The sequence below is a fragment of the Gorilla gorilla genome, chromosome 9 (genome assembly GCF_029281585.2).
Source record: "Gorilla gorilla gorilla isolate KB3781 chromosome 9, NHGRI_mGorGor1-v2.1_pri, whole genome shotgun sequence".
NCBI lineage: Eukaryota > Metazoa > Chordata > Mammalia > Primates > Hominidae > Gorilla > Gorilla gorilla.
This window is the reverse complement of record NC_073233.2, coordinates 67,715,200-67,740,334: the sequence shown is the minus strand read 5'-3', so window position 1 is coordinate 67,740,334 and position 25,135 is coordinate 67,715,200. Positions and strand designations below refer to the sequence as shown.

Below are 25,135 nucleotides of genomic sequence, written 5' to 3'. Positions count from 1 at the left end.
AACTTATACTTCTTAGGCAACTCTCCACTCCTCCTTTCTCCCAGCCCCTGGCAAGCACCAAGCTACTTTCTATCTCTTTGGATTTACCTATTCTGGACACTTTGTAAAACTTGAATCATACTCTTAACTTTAAAAATCATGCTATTTATTTATTTGTTTGTTTACAAATAAAAGAGGCTTTATTTCTTATAAAGGGTTACAGACTGCAAGACGGCCATCCTAACAGGCTGGGATGCATAGCCTCCAGCAGAGCCTGAAAGGCAGGCACATTGCAGGGAGGGAGGAGTGAGATGGGAATTTATGCTGAATGGGTTGGCCAAGCATATGTATTCAACAGGTTATAGGAGGAGCTATGAATATTCACTAAGGTGATTCTAACACATAAGTGCTGAATGAACATGCATGTTATATATGACCCATGTTCACTTTGGGGTGGAGACTTAACATTTAAATCTATTACAATTAGGCCCTGTACATCTAAAGGTCTTTCCAGCACACTAAGTTATACAAGTGTGCAACCTCTGTAAACTGGCCAGAACCAGTTCTTGCTCAGTCGTCTCTTATCAGGAGAAAGTTGCTGAAATGAGTCCCTTGTCCAGTCAAAGCTGTAGTTATGGCTTATGGCATAGGAGAGTCAGTTAGCCTCTGGCAGTGGACAAGCTGTCATTGTTTTAATATTGCTTATCTCAAGGCCAGTGCTTGTTTAGCTGCTGGAAAAGAAAAAGAAAAACCTTGTGGCAGTTAGAACAAAGTTCATTCTTTAAGTGTAGGGGTGTGTGACTTAACCATTATTTGGCATGGCCTTGGGTCCTGTTTATAAGTTGGTATGTTATTGCCACAAAGAGTTTGTTGTGTCAGCCTTATGATCTTTTTTTCTTCTTTTTTTTTGAGACGGAGTCTCACTCTGTTGCCCAGGCTGGAGTGCAGTGGCGCGATCTCGGCTCACTGCAACCTCCACGTCCCTGGTTCAAGCAATTCCCCTGCTTCAGCCTCCCGAGTAGCTGGGATTATAGGCACACACCACCATGCCCGGCTAATTTTTTTTTGTATTTTTAGTAGAGATGGGGTTTAACATGTTGGCCAGACAGGTCTCGAACTCCTGACCTCAACCAATCTGCCCGCCTCAGCCTCCCAAAATGCTGGGATTTATAGGCATGAGCCACTGCGCCCAGCCTGATCTCTTTTTTAGCATTAATACTAGTCAGGTGTTGTGTCTAAACCACAGAAGGGAAGTGGTGTAACAAGGCATGTCCAACCCCCCACCCCATGACGTCTGGGAACATAGTTCTTAAGGTTTCTCTAGGGTCCTCTTGCCAAGATGGGGGTTCATTCAATCAGTTGAAGGCCTAGAATTTTATTTTTAGTTCACATGGTACCATGAATCAGTACTTCATTTCTTTTTATGGCTGTATAGTATTCTGTTGTATGGGTGTAGCACATTTTCTTTAGTCATTCATTCATTGATGAACTTTCGGGTTGTTTCCATCTTTGAGAATAATACTACTCTGAAAGCTCTTGTTCAACATTTGTTTGAATTCCTGTTTTCAATTATTTGGGGTATTTGACTCAGCTTTTATTGCCTCCTATTCACCGCCCTGCTGAGGGAGAGATTCCTATCCTAGGGCTATGGTTATACCCAAACACACAACACCTGACACTGAGCAGATGCGTCCAAAGCAATTCATTGCTGTGTACATTCACAGCCTTGCAGAGAAGAACACCACATAGCACATAGGTCCACGTGAGGACCGCACTTAGGAACAGAGGGAACAACCAGGGACTCTGGGACATAAGCTTTGTAATATCAAGAGGGTGAGGTGACCCCTAGATCCCACAGGAGCGTATGATTGGCTTGTTTGAATAATTCTGCAGGCTGCCAGGGAACTGAAACCCACTGTTGAGAGATAAGCAGGAACTGTATCTGGTCTCCTTGATAAGCAGAGCTGTTTAGCAGGGACCTTATCTTCAGGAGCAGAGGAGGGAGATAAATATGCAGTTATGCCTTTATAGCACTTCCAGTTTCACCAGATGCCGAGATAGCACATGATACCAGGCCTTAACTATTAGTCCTTACATGACAACCTAGGAGTGAAACTGCCAAACTCCCCCACGGTGGCTATATTATTTTACATTTCATTTGTTTTGTTTTGTGTATTTTTTTTTTACTTTTTTGAGATGGAGTCTCACGCTGTCGTCCAGGCTGGAGTGCAGTGGCCTGATCTCGACTCACCGCAACCTCCACCTCCTGAGTTCAAGTGATTCTCCTGCCTCAGCCTCCCAAATAGCTGGGACTACAGGCAGCGGCCACCATGCCCGGCTAACTTTTGTATTTTTTGTAGAGATGCAATTTCACCATGTTGGCCAGGCTGGTCTCGAACTTCTGATCTCAGGTGATCTGCCCACCTCAGCCTCCCAAAGTGTTGGGATTACAGACATGAGCCACTGCACCTGGCCTTTTGTGTATTTTTTAACTTTTAAGTTCAGGGGTACAAGTGCAGGTTTGTTACATAGGTAAACTTGTGTCATGGGGGTTTGTTGTTCTGATTATTTCATCACCCAAGCATTAAGCCTAGTACCCACTGGTTATTTTTCCTGACCCTCTTCCTCTTCCCACCCTCCACCCTCCAAAAGGCCCCAGTGTGTGTTGTTTCCCTGTACGTGTTCATGTGTTTTCATCATTTAGCTCCCACTTATAAGTGATAACCTGTGGTATTTGGTTTTTTGTTTCTGCATTCATTTGCTAAGGATAATGGCCTCCAGCTCCTTCCATGTCCATGCAAAGGACATGATCTTGTTCTTTTTTTATGACTGCATAGTATTTCATGGTATATATGTACCACATTTTCTTTATCCAGTCTATCATTGATGGACATTTAGGTTGAATCCATGTCTTTGCTATTGTGAATAGTGCTGCAATGAACATACACATGTATGTCTTTATAATAGAATATATATTATTCTATATTCCTTTGGGTATATACTTAGTAATGGGATTGCTGGATCAAATGGTTTCTCTGTCTTTAGGTCTTTGAGGAATCTCCACACCGTCTTTCACAATGGCTGAACTAATTTACACTCCCACCAACAGTGTATAAGCATTCCTTTCTCTCCACAACCTCACCAGCATTTGTTACTTTTTGACTCTTTAATAGTAGCCATTCTGACTAGTGTTAGATGGTGTCTCATTGTGGTTTTAATTTGCATTTCTCTAACGATCAGTGATGTTGAACTTTTTTTCATATGATTGTTGGCTGCATGTATGTCTTCTTTTTTTGTTTGTTTTTGAGACGAAGTCTTGGTCTGTCACCCAGGCTGGAGTGCAGTGGTGCTATCTTGGCTCACTGCAACCTCTGCCTCCCAGGTTCAAGCGATTCTCCTGCCTCAGCCTCCCAAGTAGCTGGGACTACAGGCACATGCCACCACACCTGGCTAATTTTGTATTTTTAGTAGAGATGGGGTTTTGCCATGTTGGACAGGCTGGTCTCGAACTCCTGACCTCAGGTGATTCACCTGCTTCAGCCTCCCCAAGTGCTGGGCGCATGCCCTTTGCCCACTTTTTATGGGGTTGTTTTTTTCTTGTAAATTTGTTTAAGTTTCTTATAGATCTGGATATTCGACCTTTGTCAGATGCATAGTTTGCAAAAATTTTATCCCATTCTGTTTGCTGTTTACTCTGTTGATAATTTCTTTTGCTGTGCAGAAGCTTGTTAGTTTAATTAGATTCCATTTGTCAACTTTTGCTTTTGCTGCAATTGCTTTTGGCATCTTTGTCATGAAATATTTGCCTGTGCCTATGTCCTGAATGGTATTGCCTATGTTGTCTTTCAAAGTGTTTATAGTTTTGAGTTTGATGTTTCAGTTAAAGGTGCTATATTCACTCACACCTTTCCTTCCTCTCCGTGAGAGTCATGCACCGTAGCTGCTTCTAATCAGCCATCTTGGCTATGGGTGAAGTAAAACAATCACCATTTTACATTTCTACCAGTAATGTACAAGAGTTCCTATTTCTCTACATTCTGCACCAACACTATTTCTTGTCATTCTTATTATTATTGCATTTGAGCCATTGTGAATTGATATCTCGTTGTGGGTTTTTACCTACCCATTGCATTACCCCAATGACTAATGATGTTAAGCACCTTTCCATGCACTTATTGGTCATTTTAAAATCTTCTTTGAAGAAATGTATACTCATTCTTTCCCATTTTTTAAAACTGAGTTGTTTGTCTTTGTGTTACTGAGTTGTAAAATTTATTTATATATTATGGATCCTAAACCCTTTACAGATATATGATTTCCAAGTATTTTCTCCCATTCTGTAGGTTGTCTCATTTATTTTTAAAATTGTTCTTTGGTAGGCAAAAGCTTTAATTTTGATGAAGTCAAATGAACAAGAGATAAAATATGTGTTCAAACATCTATTTAGCCCCCAGTGTTATCATATTGGTGGCTAAGTTATCATTGCTATTCTTTGATTTAACACAGGCTTTTTTCCATTTTTAAGTGAGAGGGTCACTAAGCTCTGTTACCATTCAGGCACCACAATAAGATTATAGATTCTTAGTAGAGGATTTAAATCTAAAAACCTTTACATATAAGTTGCCACAAAAACATCTTCCCAGTTACATGAGAAATGTTATTACTTGATTAAAACAGAGATTGGTATTCAAGAGCTTGATATAATTAGGCCTATTGAACAACTTAATGAAAGTACCAAATAACTCTTAAGTTTCATCTTGGGGTCCTGAAGACATATACAACGACCATCCTCAGGGCTAGTTAAATTCATTCTTTACCTTTTTCATTCTTCTTGCTGATCTAGTTGTAAACCCTAATGTGCCCATCTAGTCTTTGCCATAAAAAATAAGACGGAGAAGATATGAAATACAGGAATTAATGGAACTCCAGGTTGATCCTGATATCAACAGTATATTAAAAGAATTATTAATACATGAATAATGATCTATTTGTCTAAGGATAGCAGGCATCTCCTAATATTTGCAGAGATAAATTTTTGTTCTACTAAACAATACAGAGTGTGGAATGAAAAGCATCCAGCTCTAGTCAGAGCTTAGTGCTTAAGAAAGTGCCCCTTCAGCTCGTTTTCAGAATTTTATTTGGAAAATAGGTGGTTGAAGATCCAATGAACATGTATGATGACACATTTTAAAACAGAAACCAGTATCATCATTAAACAGACATTCCAGGATGATATTTAATGTTCTCTCCAAACACAAGTACCTTGGATGGATAAATGAAATTGCAGGGTGTGATGAAGATCTATCATCTCGCTCAACAGCACATGAAATATGCATGAGTCATCGCCTTGGTAATGTTCTTGAGATAAATATTAGCAGATATCTAAAAATAACCTTCACTTTTAAAACCTGAGGGTACAAAATAAATTTTAAGTAGATTTATCAATTATATTACAGTTAAATTTTTACAGAATTCAAAGAAGCATTCAAAGTTTTTAAAAGGAACAAATTTAGGTAAAAGTGAACAGAAAGGCATATTTGTTTTTAAAATTAGATGATCTGTTATATGAAAAAGATACTTGCACACGCATGTTTATAGCCGCACAATTCGCAATTACAAAATCACGGAACAAACCCAAATGCCCATCAATCAACGAGTGGATAAAGAAACTGTTTTATATATATATATAATGGAATACTACTCAGCCATAAGAAGGAATGAATTAACACTATTCACAGTGACCTGGATGAGATTGGAAACTATTATTCTAAGTGAACTAATTTAGGAATGGCAAACCAAACATTGTATGTTCTCACTTATATGTGGGAGCTGAGCTATGATGACGCAAAGGCATAAGAAAGATACAATGGACTCTGGGGACTCAGGGAAGAGTGGGAAAGGGTCAAGGGATAAAAGACTATAAATATAGTGCAGTGTATACTGCTCAGGTGATGGGTGCACCAAAATCTCACGAATCACCACTGAAGAACCTACTCATGTAACCACGCACCTCCTGTACCCCAATAACCAATGGAAAAAAGAAGAGTCAGAGAAAGAGAAATGGGGTTATAGAACAAGAGGAATGTAAACAAATGAATCTACTTACAGAAAAACAAAAGGCTAAAGCCCACAGTAAGAATCATCTTTTCTTCAAATCAAGGCAGAGGATATACAACAAAATAGGGCTCCTGAGATCTCAGGACTATCTTAGGGCTCTGATGAAAGAAGATGGGAGAGAAACAAGGGGAGACTGGCAGCCCTGCCAGTCATGTGATTAACTTAGCCATGACTCCCTGAGGCAAATGTCCTCAGCCAAGGAAACTGCTATTGCTATCATGATTTTGGTCCACAACCCACCTTGAACTAATACATTTGACAATGAAAATGAATTACTTTAAAAAAAAAGAAGAAGAAGAAGGAAAGGAGAGAGGAGAGGAAGGGAAGGAGGAAAGAAAACTGCAAGCCTAATGATGGCATTCTTGGATATCCAATTGCTACAAAAGTAGTTCACCCTCCATTTCTATATCCACTGGTCACAGATTGATGTACTAGTCCATTAATCACATGTCATTCTTTGAGTGGCACTGTCTCACAGCACCTAGCACAGCTCCATGTACTTTGTTCTATTCAATAAATGGAATAAATGAAAATAAATAAATAAAAATAGATGATCTGGCCAGGCACAGTGGCCCATGCCTGTAATCCCAGCACTTTGGGAGGCCGAAATAGGAGGATCAGTTGAGCCCAGGAGTTAAGACCAACCTGGGCAACATGGCATAAATCTACCTCTACAAAAAATACAAAGATTAGTCAGTTGTGGTAGTGTGAGCATGTAGTCCCAGCTACTCAGAGACTGAGAAGTGGAAGGACTGCTTGAGCCCACTGAGCACTGTTGAGATGTTGAGGCTGCAGTGAGCCATGAGCATGCCTCTGCACTCCAGCCCAGGCAACAGAGCAAGACCTGTCTCAAAGAAAAAAAAAAGATGATCTATTAAACTTGGCACACTATGTAGGAAAGTAGGAACCCCTAGTAAGTTTTAATTTAAATCTATTGCTTCTATGGTACAACATAATTATTCAAATACCATTATTTAAAAAGCAATTAAATCATTTATTGTATAATTGGGCTTATTCTTTGTTTAAATTTTGTATTTTCCCTGAATATCTTACTATTTCTATCTTCCTAAAAGTCATGGTTTCCTATGAAATGAGACAATGCCAGATTCATAGTATTGTAGTATTAGACAAAAAAAATCATAAAGATACGAAAAATTCATAAAGATATTGGCCCTTAAGAAGTCAATATAAATAATATCCACAATTAGACTGAAAGGATTTAAAAAGATAGTTCATGGTTGATGAAATGCTTTAATAAGCACATTCACTGAAATATTTTATTTTCTATATAATATTGGGTCCTAGATTTCCTTTGGCCAGTTGACGAATTTTATCTCATTCTAATGTAAACCATGTGTTTTTTTGTGCTTTCTTCCCAGAAGTTATGCAAATTCTAAAGTATTAGGAAAAAATAGGTAAATAATAATAAAAAGTTCTCATGATACCACTACTAGATACAGGCTCAGTTTCATGTTTGTATAGCACCTCTAAATGTTCTCTTTGTCTAACAAAAGGATTCTTGATTTCTGAGATAAATTCTTACAATTTTTTTACATGTTAAAAAAAAAGAAGAAGAAAACCAAAGGAGAGCCTGATTAAAGAAAAAAAGGCCTACACCTAAATAGGGCTTCAGAATTTGACAAGTATAGAGGTACATTCAGATAATTCTATATGAGGATCATACATGAATCCTCAAAACTACAGTTTTCTCCCTCCAACCCTCGAGAAGCTTAGTATAAACCCAGGGAAAGAGTAAACTCAATGAAAGATGCTATTATTTTTGTAGAAGAATATGTAGATAGATGATTAGATAGATAGATAGATAGATAGATAAAGTCCTTTCACTTTTCTCTGGTGGAAAATGGACTGAACTTCTACAATTTCAATAATTACATGGAATTTAAAACTACTAGATGAGTGATTTTGCTGTAAATAGAGAAATAAAAATGATACTCTCTGCAGAACTGTCAACATATTCAGAGCAAGTTCTGTGTTCAATTTAACTTAGCATCCCATGGAGCAGCGTTCAGCAAACTACAGCCCACAAGCCAAATCTAGCCCACTACCTATTTTGGTAAAAAAAAAATTTATTAGAATACATGTGGCCATGCTTATTTGTTTACGTACTGCACATGTCTGCTTTCATGGAACAAGGGCAGAGCTGAGTAGTTGCAACAGAAACTTTATGATCTACAAAGCCTAAAATGCATACAGTCACATTGCACAATGATATTTTGGTCAAGAAGAGACCACATATATGACTGTGTTCCCACGAGATTATAATGGAGCTTCTCTATACAAGTGTACCCTGTTTATCTTTTCTATGTTTACATATGTTTTGATACACAGATACCAATGTGATACAGTTGCCTGCAGTATCCAGCACAGTAACATGCTGTTCAGGTTTGTATCCTAGAAGCAACAGGCTATTCCATATAGCCTAGGTGTAAAATGAGCTATGCCATCCAGGTTTGTGTAAGTACACTCTATGAAGTTTGCACAATGATGAAATCACCTAGCAATGCATTTCTCAGAACATATTCCGATTAGTAAGCAACTCATGACTATACTATGGAGACTTTTACAGAACAAGTTTGCCAATCCCTATCCTAGAGCTCAATATGCTTAAGAGGTTTAATTCATTGACTGACAGGCAAGGAACTATTATCTATATTACATGTTGATTTCCTATGTTCTGAAAAAATATATTTATAAAAATCAGATTAGCCTTGCTTTACAAGGACCTTCTCTGAGGCAGCTGATTCCTGGGCTGCCCAAACAACCCAACCAAGAAAAATAGCAATTGCTCTTATCTGAGATTTGATGCCACCGTCAGTTGTAGGGTACAGAAACATACAAAAAGTCTTGCCATACATTGGTTACAGAACACCCACTTTCCAGAGACACCGCATTAAAAGCACATACCAATCATCAACTGTCAGTGCTTTAATTTTGACATGAAGTGAATCAAGAGTACAGTATATGTCAAATCTGAAAGATCCAACAAGAACACATCAGTACATTTCTGTCTTAGGAAACAGTTCAGAATCATCTTCCTAGAGAGAAAAAATATATATATATATATATATGAGATCTAAGAGAAATCTTATAAACAGAAGCAAGGCAGCAAAGTCAGGAGACCAGAGCCTGAGTAGCAGGAAACTGAGCAACAAGGAAGCCAACAGGGGAAAAGTTGCTCTGGGCCAAATTCCTCTAGCAAAAGTCCTTTGTAAGTACTAAAACTCACAATAGCAGGTAGGGAAGCTTAATCTGGGACTCCTGCTCTAAGCCAGAACAATCAAGGGGCTGAAGTAGTTCCTAAGAAGAAGGACATTTTCTAGCCATAGGCAGAAGGAAAATCAAACTCACTGGAGGAAATGGTCACGCTTAAAGCATGAAGACAGAAAAATGTAAAAGTAAACCAATAGAAAAAGACAGCATACATACTAACCAGAGGAAAATGTGTATTAATATAGCTTCAGTAGACATAATGGAAAATGGGAAGGGGCAAGTTCTAACTTACCTAAGAATGCCAACTAATAGAAGGAACGATTGAATGGGGGCAAAGGTGGGGCAGAAGTCAATATTTGCAGCCACCACATTAATAATTACTTGGAACAAAAATCAGTGGATGCTAAAACAGTAAAAATTTGACAAGAAACAGGAATTTTTTGGTTTCAATAGCTTTGGGGGTACAAGTGATTTTTTTGTCAGATAGATGAATTAGATAGTGGTGAATTCTGAGATTTTAGTGCACCCAGGACCAAGTAGTGTACATTGTACCTAACATGTCATGTTTTATTCCTAGCACCCCTCCCAACATCCCCCCCTTCTGAGTCTCTAAAGTCCATTATATCACTCTGCATGTCTTTGTGTACTAACAGCTTGGCTCCCACTTATAAGTGAGAACAGAGGGTTTTTAGTTTGCAACTCATGTGTTACTTCACTTAGAATAATTGCCTCCAGCTCCATCCAAGTTGCTGCAAAAGACATTATGCCCTTCCTTTTAATGGCCAAGTTGTATTCCATGGTATATATATGGACCACATTTTTTTTTACCACTCATTTGTCAGTGGGCACTTAGGTTGATTCCACATCTTTGCAATTGTGAATTGTGTGGCTATAAGCATACATGTCTTCTTCATATAATGACTTATTTTCCTTTGGGTAGATACCAAGTAGTAAGATTGGTAGATCAAATAGATTTACTTTTAGCTCTTTAAGGAATCTCCATATTGAAGAAATAGGATATTTAAGCATCCTCCCAACAAAATAATATTTTTTGCCTCTGATAAATAACTTTATAATAAATAACAAATAACTTTACAACATGACAGGTACCACCTTAACCAAATGCTTTTATAGTAGGTCTTGATATCTAGTGCTCCATTTTAAATATTGATTCATGTTATACCATTGATTCCATTCCATTGATTCATATTATACCAAATATAACATGAATCAGTGAAATGTTAAAAATATTTTTTCTCTTAGCTATTGATTCAAATTAAAGTAAGAAATTACTTGGCTGACCAATCAATCCTCTGGAACTAATCAGGCTGATGAATTTTTGCATTCTGACAAGTTAGGAAGTTTGACTTCTTTTTAAATTATAAAGATGGAAGCACGATTTTGGAAACTTGTCCAAATAGTGGTTGTCAGCTTAAAAAAAAAAAAAAATTGTGCCACTGCACTCTAGCCTGGCGACAGAATGAGACTCCATCTCAAAAAAAAAAAAAAAAAAAAAATGCAGTTCATTCATTCGACACACACATTGAGCCTGTCAACAAAAACCATCTCTTTGAACAAATGTCTGAAATGTATGATTTATACTGCTTGGTTCTCCACACCCAGAAAAATCACAGCAACAAGGAGATGAACTAAAGCTAACTCCAAGACAGCCTTCATGATACCAGATCCAAAGCAACGACCTCTCAGGATGCAGACCACAAAATGAAGCCCACCCGCTGCCTCGTGTGACTTTATAGCTCGCAATGAACTCAGGCGCTGCATATGCACACCTTCTAATGCTTTAACATGTACTCAGCCCAATTTTCTAAAAATCCTAGCCTTTCCTGATTACCTGGGCTCTAAAGTTCAAGAGAGTAGGTAAAGTAAGCATGAAAATTGTGCTCAGTGATCTGTCTCTTTTTTAGGTCTATGGTAGTGACAGAAAAGTAAATGTGTATAATTTCATGCCATGTTTTTTTTTTTAATTTTAGGATCTGTTATTGTGGAGGTAATTTGAGCAATACGAGGTGACTCCACCTGACTTACTGATGTGCCTCAACCTTCTACCCACCTTTTTTTATATTCAGCATTTCAGCAATCCATCTTATCCCTCCACCTGTACACTAGTTTGGATTTTTTTGCAATTTGATAACTTATCATAAATAGCTGTAGTGATTATTATACATGTTCGGGACTTTTTACTATCATATGATAGTAATGCAGGCAGTTTTTATTTAAGGACACAACTCTGAAGCCAAAATTTCTTAATCATTTCTTAAACATCTGGATCTCTTTAAAAAGTATTCAGAAATTCATGGTAATCTATAAAAAAAAAAAAAACTATTACCATGTGCAGGTACTTATCTTATGCACTAGTTTCTGTCTCCACTTTCCCCTACAATGACCCCATTTCTATTTTTCTCTTTACAGCCATACTCCTAGAAAAAGCCACTTGTACTCATACCTTTGGGTTTCTTTCTTCTCATACTTCCTTAAAGCTGATCCAACCAATTTTCACCCACACCTCTCCACCAAAACTGTCTTTTATCAAAGTCATCAATGCCCCTCACATTGCTGGATCTAATGCACAACTCTTAGTTCTCATCCCACTTAACTTTTCAGCAACAGAAGATACAGCTGACAACTCCACTTGCACGGCTCCCAGGACCCCACTCTGCCCTGGTTTTACTTCCAATTGACCTTACTGTCTTCTCTTTGGCTCATTCAAAGGTTCTGCCTTCTCTCAGCAACCTCTTAACATTGGATATGCCAAGACCCAAACCTTGGACTGATTATCTTCATTTCCCTCACTTCTTTGCTTTGAACTCATGCAATCTTACTGGCTTTAAGTATTAGTATGTACTGATGAATCCTAATGTTCTACATCCAGTCTGGACCTTCTCCCTCTGAACTCTAGACCTCTATATTCAACTACTCACTTGCTCTCTCCTCTTGGAGATCTAAGCAGCATCTTAAACATGGCATTTTCAAAATAAGGTTTCCGAACCAACATCTTCCACATTTTTATCCAAGATAGTAGCATCTCCCACTTTGTAGTAGCTCATAAATCCTAAACTCTCCAGATTCCTCTAACATACTTCATATCTAGCTGTCTGCAAATCTTTAGATCAATTGACCTGAACTCTTCCTATGAAATCCATGCTACATCTAAACCAGGGTTCTCATCCTCAGTGCTATTGACTCTGGGCCCGGAAAACTCTTTGTCATCAGTGGCTGTCTTAGGCACTGTAGATGTTCAGCAGCATCCCTGGGTCTATACAGATGCCAGTAGCACACTAACACCATCACTGTAATGAACAAAGCTGCTTCCAGATACATCCCCCAGAGGGTAAAATTGCCCCTAGCTGAGGACCACTGGCCTTGTAGTCATCACTACCTAATCCTTCTCCCTACTTCAGTCCCTGCTTCCTCTTGGTATCCATTCTCCATCCAGCAGCCAGGGTGATCCTGATCATAAAAATCCAAGTCAGATCACGTCACTCCTCCATTTGGAGCTTTCCAGGGGGTGCCCATCTTATTTCAAACAAAAGCCAAGTGTGTCAATCAACTTTGAGACATTAGATGAGGTACTCCACTCATTGTTTTAGATGTTTCAGTTGTTGTTTTAAGACCTCACCTGTATGACTTTCCCTCTCCAATCATGCTGGCCTTGTTCTGCAAACACTCAGTGACTTTACATCAGCTGTTCCCATATTCTTTTTTTTTTATTTTATTATTATTATACTTTAAGTTTTAGGGTACATGTGCGAACGGCCTTCCCTCCAGGATCTGCAGGGCTCATTCTCTCACTTCCTTGAGCTCTTTCCTCAATCATCACCTTCGAGGGATGCCTTCCCTGATGCCATATTAAGGACCACAACCCTCACCCAAGTATTCCCTATCTTCTTACTCTGCCTCTGTTCCCTAAAGCGCATTTACTCTTTCTTAAAATACCATAGAGTATTTTTTTGTGTATACTCTGCCTCCTCCTACTAAAGTGTGAACTCCATGAGGGATTCTTTGTGGAATAAATGAATGATTAGGCACTGTTACCAGGACCAACCACAACTAAGCCTTAGCTAAGGGCATGAATCAGCAACTGAGAAGAGTTAGTAACTGTACCCTTAAAAACCTATTTCTAATGAGCATTGAAGCTTAAACTTACATACAAGTCAGTCTTGCAATAACTAGAAACAGATATATAGTAGTATAAACTTTATTCATAAATAAAACTTCGTAAAGTTAAGAGCAGTGGCAGTTCCTATTTTAAAAAGGGAATAGTGGAAGGCAGCCTGCATTTTATTTAAAATCACAATTTAGGTTTTTCAGATGGATAACAGTTGAGAGCATTAAATCCCCCTCCTGCTTCTCAGATTTTCACAAAATAGCACATTAAATCCTCAGTCCTAAGCAATCATGGCAGAGATTCCAAATTGCCTCTCAATATCAAAGGGGACAGAACAGTTTCTTCTCTTGCAATAAAGGTACTCATTTGATGAACAAGGGAGTGTAGCAGTCAGATTCTTACCGAAATGGAAGAAAGACAGTAAAATATACGTCCCAATGTAAACATTACTTCCCTACTTCTAAGAGCCTGTTATTCATAAGTAAAGCAAAGTATATGTATGGAAATGAAGGAGAAGGTGTAAGTGGGAGGTAAGGGAGGAGAAGAAAGAAAGTATATGTTCTATCCTTGAGACTAATCCTTAAGTGTTTAATGATTCAAGTGTGAAGTGTGTATAAGTGAATAAGGATACTTTTGCCCTCTAAGCTATGAAGTACATCCCAAATGTTCTAGGTATCCTGTTTACTCTCTATTAAACACAGCTCCATCCTTTTATTAATAGCCAGATATTAATATGTGTGGATTTTTCATAGTATACCTTCATATGGGGCTCAAGAATGAAAAACTGTACTACCTTACAGTCATTTGGTACTTTCTGGAAAAAGTTGCAACACAGACTTATGACACTTCTGAGTTCACTTTCCCAGGGATCATCAACATATCTAAGCCACTTTGTAGGCTCAGTGTTAATACTCATTTATTACAATTTAGAACTTTATTGATATTGAAATTGATAGGTATTTTCTTTTTAAGTTAATTATAGTATTTCACATAATACCCAAAATGGATAGCTCTTAGTTATATGGGGTTCCCAGTTAGTAACAGATTATCAAGACCACCATGATCAATAAAATCTCCAACAAACATAGGAAATCATGAATTTGCATTCTTGAACTGGAAACATTTTAGGCACAATGCACCTTAACACAACTGTGTGCCATTTCCTTGACAATTGTATTGACTGGTATCTAGGACATACCTGGACAAAAATCATAAGACGCCAGTTTTGAAGGGTTCTTACCAAGATTGTGTTGCAGAAGTTACTGCCCATGTCTTCATTCGCAATGTGTATCCTCACCTCTATCTCCCATTCATTAACATTGTCAGTTTCCCCATCTCTCATTTCAACTGCATTTAAAAGACGATGCTGACTAAAATAAGAGAAGATAGAAAAATATCACATAGTGGTTAAGATCTACTCAGATCCTAGCATTTACAAGGCTGAACTTGGGGCCAAATTCCTGTTATTAGTAGATGTATTGATTTCTGCTTCCCGCCACCACTCCCCAACACACCCCACCCCAGAACATCACAGGCAGTATTTGTGGTGCTAAGAAGCAAAGACTTAAAAAACAGACTTCTGGGTTCACTTCTTGATTCCACCATCTACCAGCAAATGATGTTGACCAAGTAACTTAATTTCTCTGTTTCAATTTTCTCATCCTGAATTTGGCATAATAGTATCTACCACCATAGCTGGGTGCCTATAGTCCCAGCTACGTGGAGACTGAGGAGAGAGACTTCCTTGAACCCAGAAGTTCAAGATCGGCCTGAACAAAATAAGGAGGCTCAACCACTTAAAAATAAAAAAATAAAGAAGAATAATATCTACCTCATTGAGTTAGCAGAAGGAAAAAATACATTCATACAAGCACAGTGTAGGCACATGGTAAGTGATTAATAAATGTTAGCTGCTATTATAATTATCTGTGGGAAGAGCTCTATGTAATATGGGTCTTCTGTAATTACTCAGGGAAAAAAAAAATTCAGTTCAGGATTTTAACCAGAAAAACCTAATTGAAAAATTGTCCAAAGTCCTGCCAAATATATCACACTTTTGCTAAGACCTAATCAAAATGGTTGTTAATTTTCTAAATTTTTTTATTTTTAGTTTTTGTGGGTACATAGTAGATAGATAGATAGATAGATGGATAGACAGATAGATATGGTACACGAGATATTTTGATACAGGCATATAATATGAAATAAGCACTTAGACTTTCTCAAGATGTCAATTAATTAAAAAAAAAAGACCCAATCTTAACCCACAAATCCTGTTTTAAGATGTCTCTCTCCCAACACTGTCAGCCCTGCATAGTACATGCTGATCTTGACAACGTGATGAGTTCAGTGTCTTTTAGACTTCATTATGCTTTCTCTATTGCCTTCAGGAAACTTGCATATGGGTTCAAGTTTAAATAACTCAAATAACTTGATTTGGTTGGTGAAAACCTATCAGGTTTTCAGGGACCCTGACACTTATATCGAAAAATAAGTCATCATTTCATTTTTCAATAATATTTCTAGTATTCCTATGTTCTAGGGGACAGTTGTAACAACTTTTGAAGAATACAAGGCCAAGTGATATGGTTTGGAATCTGTGTCCCCACTCAAATCTCATGTTCATTGTAATCCCCAATATTGGAGGTGGAACCTGGTGGGAGGTGATGGGGTCACGGGGGTGGACCCTTCATGAATGGTTTAGCACAGCAGTCCCCAAACGTTTTGGCACCAGGGGCCAATTTTGTGGAAGACAATTTTTGCACTGATAGGGGGTGATGGTTTGGGGATGCAACCGTTCCACCTCAGATCACCAGGCATTAGATTTTCATAAGGAGTGCGCAACCTAGATCCCTCGCATGCGAAGTTCACAATAGGGTTCGTGCTCCTATGAGAATCCAATGCCACCACTAATCTGACAGGAGGTACAGCTCAGGTGGTAATGCTGGCTTGCCGCTCACCTCCTTCTGTGCTGCCAGGTTCCTGACAGGCAAGGGACCACTACATGTCCATGGCTCAGGGGTTATGGACCCCTAGTTTAGCACCATCCCTTTGGTGCTGGTCTCATGATACAGTTCTCGGGAGATGTGGTTTTTTAAAAGTGTGCAGCACCTCCCCCGACCACTTCCTCCTGCTCCAGCCATGTGAGTATGCCTGCTCCAGCTTTGCCTTCTGTTGCCTTCCATTGCCTTCCGCCATGAGTAAAAACTCTGAGGTCTCCCCAGCCATGCTTCCTGTACAGCTTGCAGAACAATGAGCCAATTAAACTTCTTTTCTTATAAATTACCCAGTCTCTGGCATTTCTTTTTTTTTTGAGACGGAGTCCTGCTCTGTCGCCCAGGCTGGAGTGCAATGGCATGATTTCAGCTCACTGCAAGCTCTGCCTCCTGGGTTCACGCCATTCTGCTGCCTCAAGCTCCCAAGTAGCTGGGACAACAGGCGCCCCCCCACCACGCCCAGCTAATTTTTTTTTTTTTTTTTTTTTTGTATTTTTAGTAGAGATGGGGTTTCACCGTGTTAGCCAGGATGGTCTCGATCTTCTGACTTCATGATCCTCCCACCTCGGCCTCCCAAAGTGCTGGGATTACATGTGTGAGCCACCGTGCCCAGCCGGCATTTCTCTTTATAACAATGCAGCAGAGGACTAAGACACCAAGGATCAAGAGGTCTGTGTTCCCATTAGGGTTTGGTGTCTCCCCCACTCCCATAACTGGTTGTACCATTTAACCTTTCAGGTTTGGGATTTTTATCTGGACAGTAAATGAAGCCAGGGGCTAGGACAGGGGTCTGGCATTCCATACTCACTTGTGGACAACACACGACAGAGGCATTTCAGATCGGACAGTAGAGTCTCTTGAGATATACTTGATTCTAGTTTTAAGCAGAAGAACTTTCTGGAGAGGCTACAAGACAAAGAGAGGTTTTAAACCCATGTTTGTCTCAAGTATCTCAGGAAATTTACAGGCATTTAATAGGAATTTATAGATACATCAAGCTTTCTAAAAATGGTCACACTCTCACTCAACTATAAATAGCATCTGTTCACAGGAAACAGGACCATTTTCCAAACTGACAGATGGGTTAAAATCTGGCACAGTGCTTGCACATAAAAGGCAAGCAATACTTGTTAGTTAAAAGAGAAAGGAGCTTTGTGATTCACATTCAAGAAAGCAATTGACACCTCTTTTTGAGACACACAGTTGTAGTGATACATTGCTTATTCAAAGCGAGCATGGGCTTTGAGATCATATGAATCACATTTGGAATCTTGGAGCTGCCTCTATTCATCATGAATCCTTTGAAACCGTGTTTAAACAATTAAGTCTGTGTTCTTATTTCTAAAAAAAGCAATAATTATGGTGGTAAAGAATAATAGTGATTAAGTTATCAGCATATAGTAAATACCTAACAGGAAGAATAGCTGTTTTCAGGGGGGTGGGGCAGAATGGAGTTAAGACAATTAATAGTAAAATATTTTTCTAAGAACATTTAGCATATGGTTCTCAATATAAGGCCCAGTCTTTGACAGCATAGGAGGATATGATGATTCAGAGATACCCATATTCATTATATAATTTTAAATGTTCCCATCTCAGATATATGCTGCTCTCGTTGGATAATTTGAAAATATAAGCATAGATAAAATGAAATTAACATACTACCACCACCCAGATTATTCAGTCAACATTTGAATATTCCCTGCCCCCCCCAAGTTTATATCAAGGTTGATAGTGCCCCCCTAATACCTGCTGTGGTGTATTAGACCCGTAATGTGCTTCCCAGATCCCCTAAGGGCTTGTTGACCCAGCTGCTAGGAATGCTGTTACCAGATAGCCTTCAGCCTTCAGCTCTCACCCCCTCCAGGAATTATGTAGCTGCTGAGGGCTGTCTTACCCCTGGCCACACCCCTCTCCCAGGGTGGCCCACTTCTGATCACCTACCCAGCAGGAATGTGAAGCCCTGTGCAGGGTCAGCCAAAGCTGTCTCTGAGCCTGCATCACAGCTCAGCTTTGCCCTTTGCCCAATCTTCTTTCTCCCAAAAACACTTCTTAATAAATATTCCGCATACTCAACTCTACCTCAAATATTGCTTTTGCTTTCTGTGTTACCCAATCTGTGGAATTTATCTAAACCTGATCAAGTTCTATTACTTCTCTTAGCATTTTATTTGGGATAATGAAAAAAATAAGTAATATCATAGCAAGATTTTACTAACTTTAAAAACTTTTTAAATTAAGTCAAAATTCCAGTTATACTTTTATTAGTGATATGCACAATGACTTAGTATACCCAAAATATCTGGTGAGTAGGGGCTAGGGCTGGGAGATTACTGAATATTTACTTTGAAAAGGCTTCTGATGCTTGATTAGTGTTACTCCCTCATTCTGGTCGCAATTGACCAAACTTCATGAAATATAATAAATAATTAGTTAGAGAAACTGTTGAAAAACCTTCTGATGCATGGAAAATACTTTCTTCCTTCAAAACGTTCATCACTAAATGAATAATTAGTGTTTGCAATTACCACCTAACAAGAAAAAAGCATTTAGCATCTCCTTTCTTAACTGCTTCTGTCCTAAATGTGATCATTAAAGAGTCTAGCCATATTACAAATAGACACTTAATGACTTCTAGTTTGTAGGTATGTTGAAGGAACCATAAGACACTTGGGTTTTTTTTTTTGTTTTTTTTTTTTATACTTTAAGTTTTAGGGTACATGTGCACAACGTGCAGGTTTGTTACGTATGTATACATGTGCCATGTTGGTGTGCTGCACCCATTAACTCGTCATTTAACATTAGGTATATCTCCTAATGCTATCCCTCCCCACTCCCCCCACCCCACAACAGGCCCCATGAAGCTAGAAACCATCATTCTTAGCAAACTATCACAAGGACAAAAAAACCAAACACCGCATGTTCTCACTCATAGGTGGGAATCGAGCAATGAGAACACATGGACACAGGAAGGGGAACATCACACACCTGGACACTTGGGTTTTAAGTAAGATAGTCATTTCTTACTTGAGTTACAATATCACAGTCATGAGGATGGTAGAAAAACTCATAGTAGACATTTGGCAAAACATGGGTTACATGGCAGCCATCTCCTAGAAACACTTCATCGGAGTTCACATACAAATTGTAAAATATCGTCGGTTTAATCCTGGCAAAGAACCAAAACTGGGTGCAGTGTACTTGAATAGCTGAAAAGCAGAGAAAAGAAATTTTGTTAGTATGCAATTACATAGATCAGCTCAAAAAAATTTAGCATACCCTGTTAATACAAATGAAGAGATCATCCCTTACTAAAACAAAATGTCTTAAGAGGTGAACAAGTTTGCAAAACATGGTCTCTGAATTATTACTTCATCCCCTAAAAATATCCACACATATACTCATCCTTCAAATACATTCTTTAGTGAATCTATATATAGGGGGAAAAAAATCAATACAAAATAAGATTTCATCTAACCCTCCAAAGTCACTTATTGTAGAGCTAGAATCACAGGACTATATCTATATTATAATGTTTATACTAAGTATAGAGCATTTTCTGTCTCCCTTGTTCAACTGAAGCTCTTTGAAGCAAGCCCTTCCATTTCTATGGAAGCAAGCAGTTTCCATTTTTATACCCACAGTTTCCTGATATATAAAGACTTGTCCACAAAACTCAAGCTAGCAAGTAGGCTTTTATAGAAATTGAGTGAAAACAGTGCTATCCTTTCCGTTCTATCTTGAAATATCTGGACATTAAGTTTTTTTACTCTGGAAATGGAAATAATTTTCTGATATAATCTGCTGCTTGAATTAGGTCCCAGGGAAAGAGAATTAGAACAAACTGGAAATTATGAGACTGGGTATGCATGAGTTTTTTTGTTTTTGTTTTTTTAAGAGTGAGTTTGGCTATTCTTCTAGACTTCACTAAAGGAAAATTTTATCAGTTGCTCTTAAGATACTAGAAGGAGCCTGAGTTCTCAGGAGATACTGAAAACTCAGCGGAGAAACCAAAGCAATATAAATCTGCAATCCTTTCACAGAAGGGGCTATACATATTGCAAATAACTATATGAAAAGATGTTTAATATCATCAGCCATTATGGAAATCCAAATTCAAATCACAATATTACTACACACCTATCACAATGGCTAAGATGAATAATAGTGAAGACACCAAATGCTGGTGAGGATGCCGAGAAACTGGGTCACTCGTACATGGCTGGGACAATGTGAAATGTATCAACCACACTAGAAAACAGTTTGTCAATTTCTTTAAAAACTAAACATACAACAACCATATGACTCAACAATTAAACTCTTCGGCACTTATCCCAGGGAAATAAAAATGTATGTTCACATAAAATGTACATAAATGGGCTGGGCGAGGTGGCTCACTCCTGTAATCCCAGCACTTTAGGAGGGCGAGGCAGGTGGATCACGAGGTCAGGAGTTCAAGACCAGTCTGACCAACATGGTAAAACCCCGTCTCTAGAAAAAATACAAAAATTAGCCAGGCATGGTGGCACGTGCCTGTAATCCCAGCTACTCAGGAGGCTGAGGCAGGAGAATCATGTGAACCTGGGAGGCAGAGGTTGCAGTGAGCCGAGATGGCGCCACTGCACTCCAGCCTGGGCGACAAAGCTAGACTCTGTCTCAAAGAAAAAAAAGTACATAAATGCTAACAATAGCCTCATTTGTAATAGTCAAAAACTGAAGACAGCCCAGATGTCTTTTGGTGGGTGAATGGCTAAACAAACCATGGTACAATCATGCCATGGAATTCCACTCAGCAATAAAAAGAATCAAGTATTGATACACGCAACATCTTGGATGAATCTTCAAGGAATTACGCTGAGTGAAAAAAAGCGCCAATTCCAAAAGGTTACAAACTCTGAGCCCATTTATATAACACCCTTGAAATGACAAAATTGTAGAAATGGAGAACAGATCTGTGCTTGACAAAAATTAAGGAAAGCGGAGACAGAAGGTTTGGCATGAGTGGTTCAGGAGGAAAGTAGAAGTGGCTCTAAAAGTGGCATCCTGATTACAATAGAAATGTCTGTCCTTTGGCTGCATCAATATTAATATCCCAATGTAATACTGTATTATATTTCTGCAAGATGTTACCATTGTGTGAAGCTGAATAAATAGTATACTTGATCTCTGTATTATTTCTTACACTGCATGTGAATCTACAATTACCTAAAAATAAGACATTCCTTAAATGTAAAAGCCCCAGTTATTCATATCCACATTAGCAAAAAGTAAGACATCTGTGAGCACCAATTAGAATTAAACAACAATTGAGCAAGAGAGTTACTTTTCAGATCTGTACCTGTGGCCTCACAGTCCCATTCCTAGATATGCACACACAAAAAGAAACCACTCAAATATAAACATTATTTGTAACAGCCCAACACTGGAAAAATTCTATCAACGTGAGAACAGAAACAATTTGCAATGCATTTATTCATTGGAATGCTAAATAGTAATTAAAATATACCAAAGCTACAAATGTAAATCTCCAAGTGATGGACAACAAAAAAGCTGTAGAATTAAATAGAAATAGAAGATAAATGCCTGCAAAACATACTTACAGATCCACAAATTTGATGTAAAATTGTAAAACACACAGGAAAATGAATAATTACCAAACACATATGGGCAAAGAGGGAAGAGAATAGGATCAGGAATGACTACAGGGACTTCAACTCTACCTGAACTTTTACTTCTATTAGAAAATAAAATGTAAGCAAATGTAACAAATTATGGATTTAATAAAACTGAAGAGCGGGTCAGTGGATATTGATATGATTCCTTATAGTTACCTGCTTTTTTAAACTTAGTTATCCATTTTAAATAGTTCCTAATAAAAGAAAGCATAATGAATACACTAAGATTCTAACGTGTACCCATGTCAGCTCTAGGTTGTCTTGTTGAACAGGTAGCTTGACAAGTATACACAACATTTCACTGCAATTCTGAAATCTTAACCTTAGAAATTGACAGCCCAGGCAGGAAGCAGTGGCTCACGCCTTTAATCCTAAAGCTTTGGGAAGCCAAGGTGGGAGGATTCCTTGAGGCCAAGAGTTGGAGACTAGCCTGGGCAACATAGCAAGTCTCTACAAAAAAAATTTTTTAATTAGCAGTTCACAGCTGCAGTGAGCTATGATGGCACCACTGCACTCCAGCCTGGGTGACAAAGAAAGAAAGAAAACAAAAGAAAGAGAAAGAAGAGAAAGAGAAAGAAGAGAAACAGAAGAGAAAGGGAAAAAGAAAAGAAACAAAGATGAGAAAGAGAAGGGGGAAAGAAGAGAAAAAGAAAAAAGAGAAAGAGGAAGGGAAGAGCAAGGGACGAGGAAGAGGGAACAGGAAGAGAAGAGGAAGAGAAAGAGGAAGAGAAAGGGAAGAGTAATAGAAAGGGAAGAGGAAGAGAAAGGGAAGGAAAAAAAAGAGAGAGAAGGAGAGAAAGAAAGAAAAGAAAACAGAAAAAAGCTTTCAGCACAGTGGCTCATGCCTGTTATACCAGCACTTCGGGAGACCGAGGTGGCCAGATCACTTAAGGCCAGGAGTTTGAGACCAGCCTGGCCAATATGGTAAAACCCCGTCTCTACTAAAAATACAAAAATTAGCTGGATGTGGTGGTGCACATCTGCAGTGCCAGCTACTTGGGAGGCTGAGGCACAAGAATCACATGAACCCGGGAGGCAGAGGCTGTAGTGAGCCCAGATCATACCACTGCACTCCTGCCTCGGTGACAGCGAGACTCTTGTCTCAAAAAAAAAGAAAGGAAGAAAAGAAGGAAAGGAGGAAGAAAGGGAAAGAAAAGAAAGAGGGAGGGAGGAGGGAACGAGGGAGAAAGAGAAAGAAAGGAAGAAAGAAGGGAGGAGAGAACGAAAGGAAAAGAGAAAGAGAAGCAGAAAAAGAGGAAGAGAAACTGACAGCCCAAGTTTATACTCAGGGCTACCAATCATTCTGGTTTGCTCCGAACAGGAGGTTTTTGGGGCTGACGCAGGAAAAGTACTGGGAAAACCTGGACCACTGCTCACCTCACTTAGGGGGCACTGACTGCTCCCTCTGAAATGTAAAGGATCTACGAAGTATAAGGTAAAGAAAGGCTAAGCCTTATAAGGCTTTCTTCCTGTATGTGACACACCACAGAGTCCCAAGTTCCTACCACCACCCATTCCTCTGCTTTCCAGGCCACTCCACACTCTTTATATTAAACCCCCTTCAAGTACTTGAGCCCCAAGAATTGATATGGTCAGAATAAGATCAAAAGGAAAGGGGAGTTGGAGAAAGACAGTCTCGGGTTAGGGCACATTCCCTAGTCTCAGTGCTGGTATGCAAGAGAAAAACATGGTATCTCAAGATTGCACATCGAAAAGAGGCACCAACCCTCCATGTGTCCTTGGCTATTATTAAGATTCAACCAGACCGCAACTGTAAAGAATCCAAAGCCACATCTTTCAGCCCTCTTTAAGAAACTTCTATTCCCCAAGTCATAAGTTATACCTGACCAGTCCCCAGCACAGGTCCATATCAAGGAATGCAGATAAAAGAGCCCTTTGAACCCCAGAATGGTCTTCATTTGCCCAGATTGAAAACCAAACCTCACTCAGGAAGCAGGAAGTTGGGGAGAATAGCCTTATATGCCAAAAATGCCTGAAGCCACACACAGGTGTGGGTAATTAACTACAACTTTGGACAGCACACACGTGCCATAAATATAATTTTGATTCATTTTCTAAGATGTTACACTTTTTACTCAAATGTCAAAAAACAAGAGCAAAGATAAAGCAAAATGTGCAATAGAAGTACAATAGAAGGCTTCACTTGCTTTAGAGTCCAAAGCATCAGATATAGTTATTTTTATGCACTAAGGTTTACTTTATTAAAACTTCCGAATATCCTATAACATCTGTCTCCACATCTGAACACAAAAGAAATAACTGGATGATAATTTAATTGTTCTGTGCATCTCAGAAGGCAAAGCCCTGAGAACATGGGAATTGAAAGATTTCATCTACTTTCACCTGTTTTCACCAACTAAACAGTGGTACTCAAACTTAATAGATATCAGAATCACCGGGAGAGCTTATTGAAGCACAGCTGAGTGTCATTTAGTTTTCTGATTCACTAAGACTGGGCTGGGACCTGAGAATTGATGTTTCTCACAAGTTCCCAGGCGATGCTCATACTGACCACCCAGGGACCACACTTTGAGAATCCCTGGTCTACAGGGTTTTGCCTTCAGAGTGCATGCTGTGTTGATGCCCATTAGCAGCGATGTTTGCTTCTCAAACTTTAAGGAGCATACATATCACCTGAGGCTCTCTTTACAATGCAGATTCTAATTCGGAATGTCTGGAGTGAAGACTAAGATTCTGCATTTTAAGATTGCAGGGATGTTGCTCTGGAGACTACGTTGTGAGTAGCAATGCCTGTAAATGGTTACTCACATTTAGATTCCTTTCTTCAAAACAGAAGATGCCAACTTAAAAATGAGAAATTCAAAATCTCGTTACCAAAACAAGCCTAAATGAATGTTTGGTTCAAATATATTCTGATTTTTTTCGCTAATAACCAGTTATTAGAGTTTAGCAACTGTGTCCTACGTTAATAGAACATGGAAAGTAGAAGCTTACCAAAAACAAATAGAAAAGACTATATAAATGCATTT

The 25,135-nt window shown here is 38.8% G+C and overlaps 1 protein-coding gene across 1 annotated transcript; it reads right to left on the bottom strand.

Annotated features, from left to right (window-relative positions):
- Window positions 1–5,099: 5,099 nt before the first annotated feature.
- OOSP1 (oocyte secreted protein 1) lies at window positions 5,100–24,066 on the bottom strand. Its single transcript, XM_055355362.2, has 5 exons — window positions 23,968–24,066; window positions 19,477–19,658; window positions 17,258–17,355; window positions 14,694–14,823; window positions 5,100–5,387 (listed from the first exon to the last, which is right to left on the bottom strand). The coding sequence occupies exons 1-5, from the start codon at window positions 24,041–24,043 to the stop codon at window positions 5,319–5,321; spliced, it is 555 nt and encodes a 184-aa protein (XP_055211337.2). The 5' UTR covers window positions 24,044–24,066; the 3' UTR covers window positions 5,100–5,318.
- Between the last annotated feature and the right edge of the window lie 1,069 nt (window positions 24,067–25,135).

Coding starts and splice junctions, on each gene's coding strand:
- OOSP1 (XM_055355362.2), bottom strand. CDS start 24,043: ATGAAGACCATTCTGGGGTTCAAAGGGCTCTTTTATCTGCATTCCTTG. Junction 17,356..19,476: donor ACTGTGATATTGTAACTCAA/GTAAGAAATGAC, acceptor TTTGTCTTGTAG/CCTCTCCAGAAAGTTCTTCT. Junction 5,388..14,693: donor ACTTCTGCAACACAATCTTG/GTAAGAACCCTT, acceptor TTGTACCCTCAG/GTTTTAAAAGTGAAGGTTAT.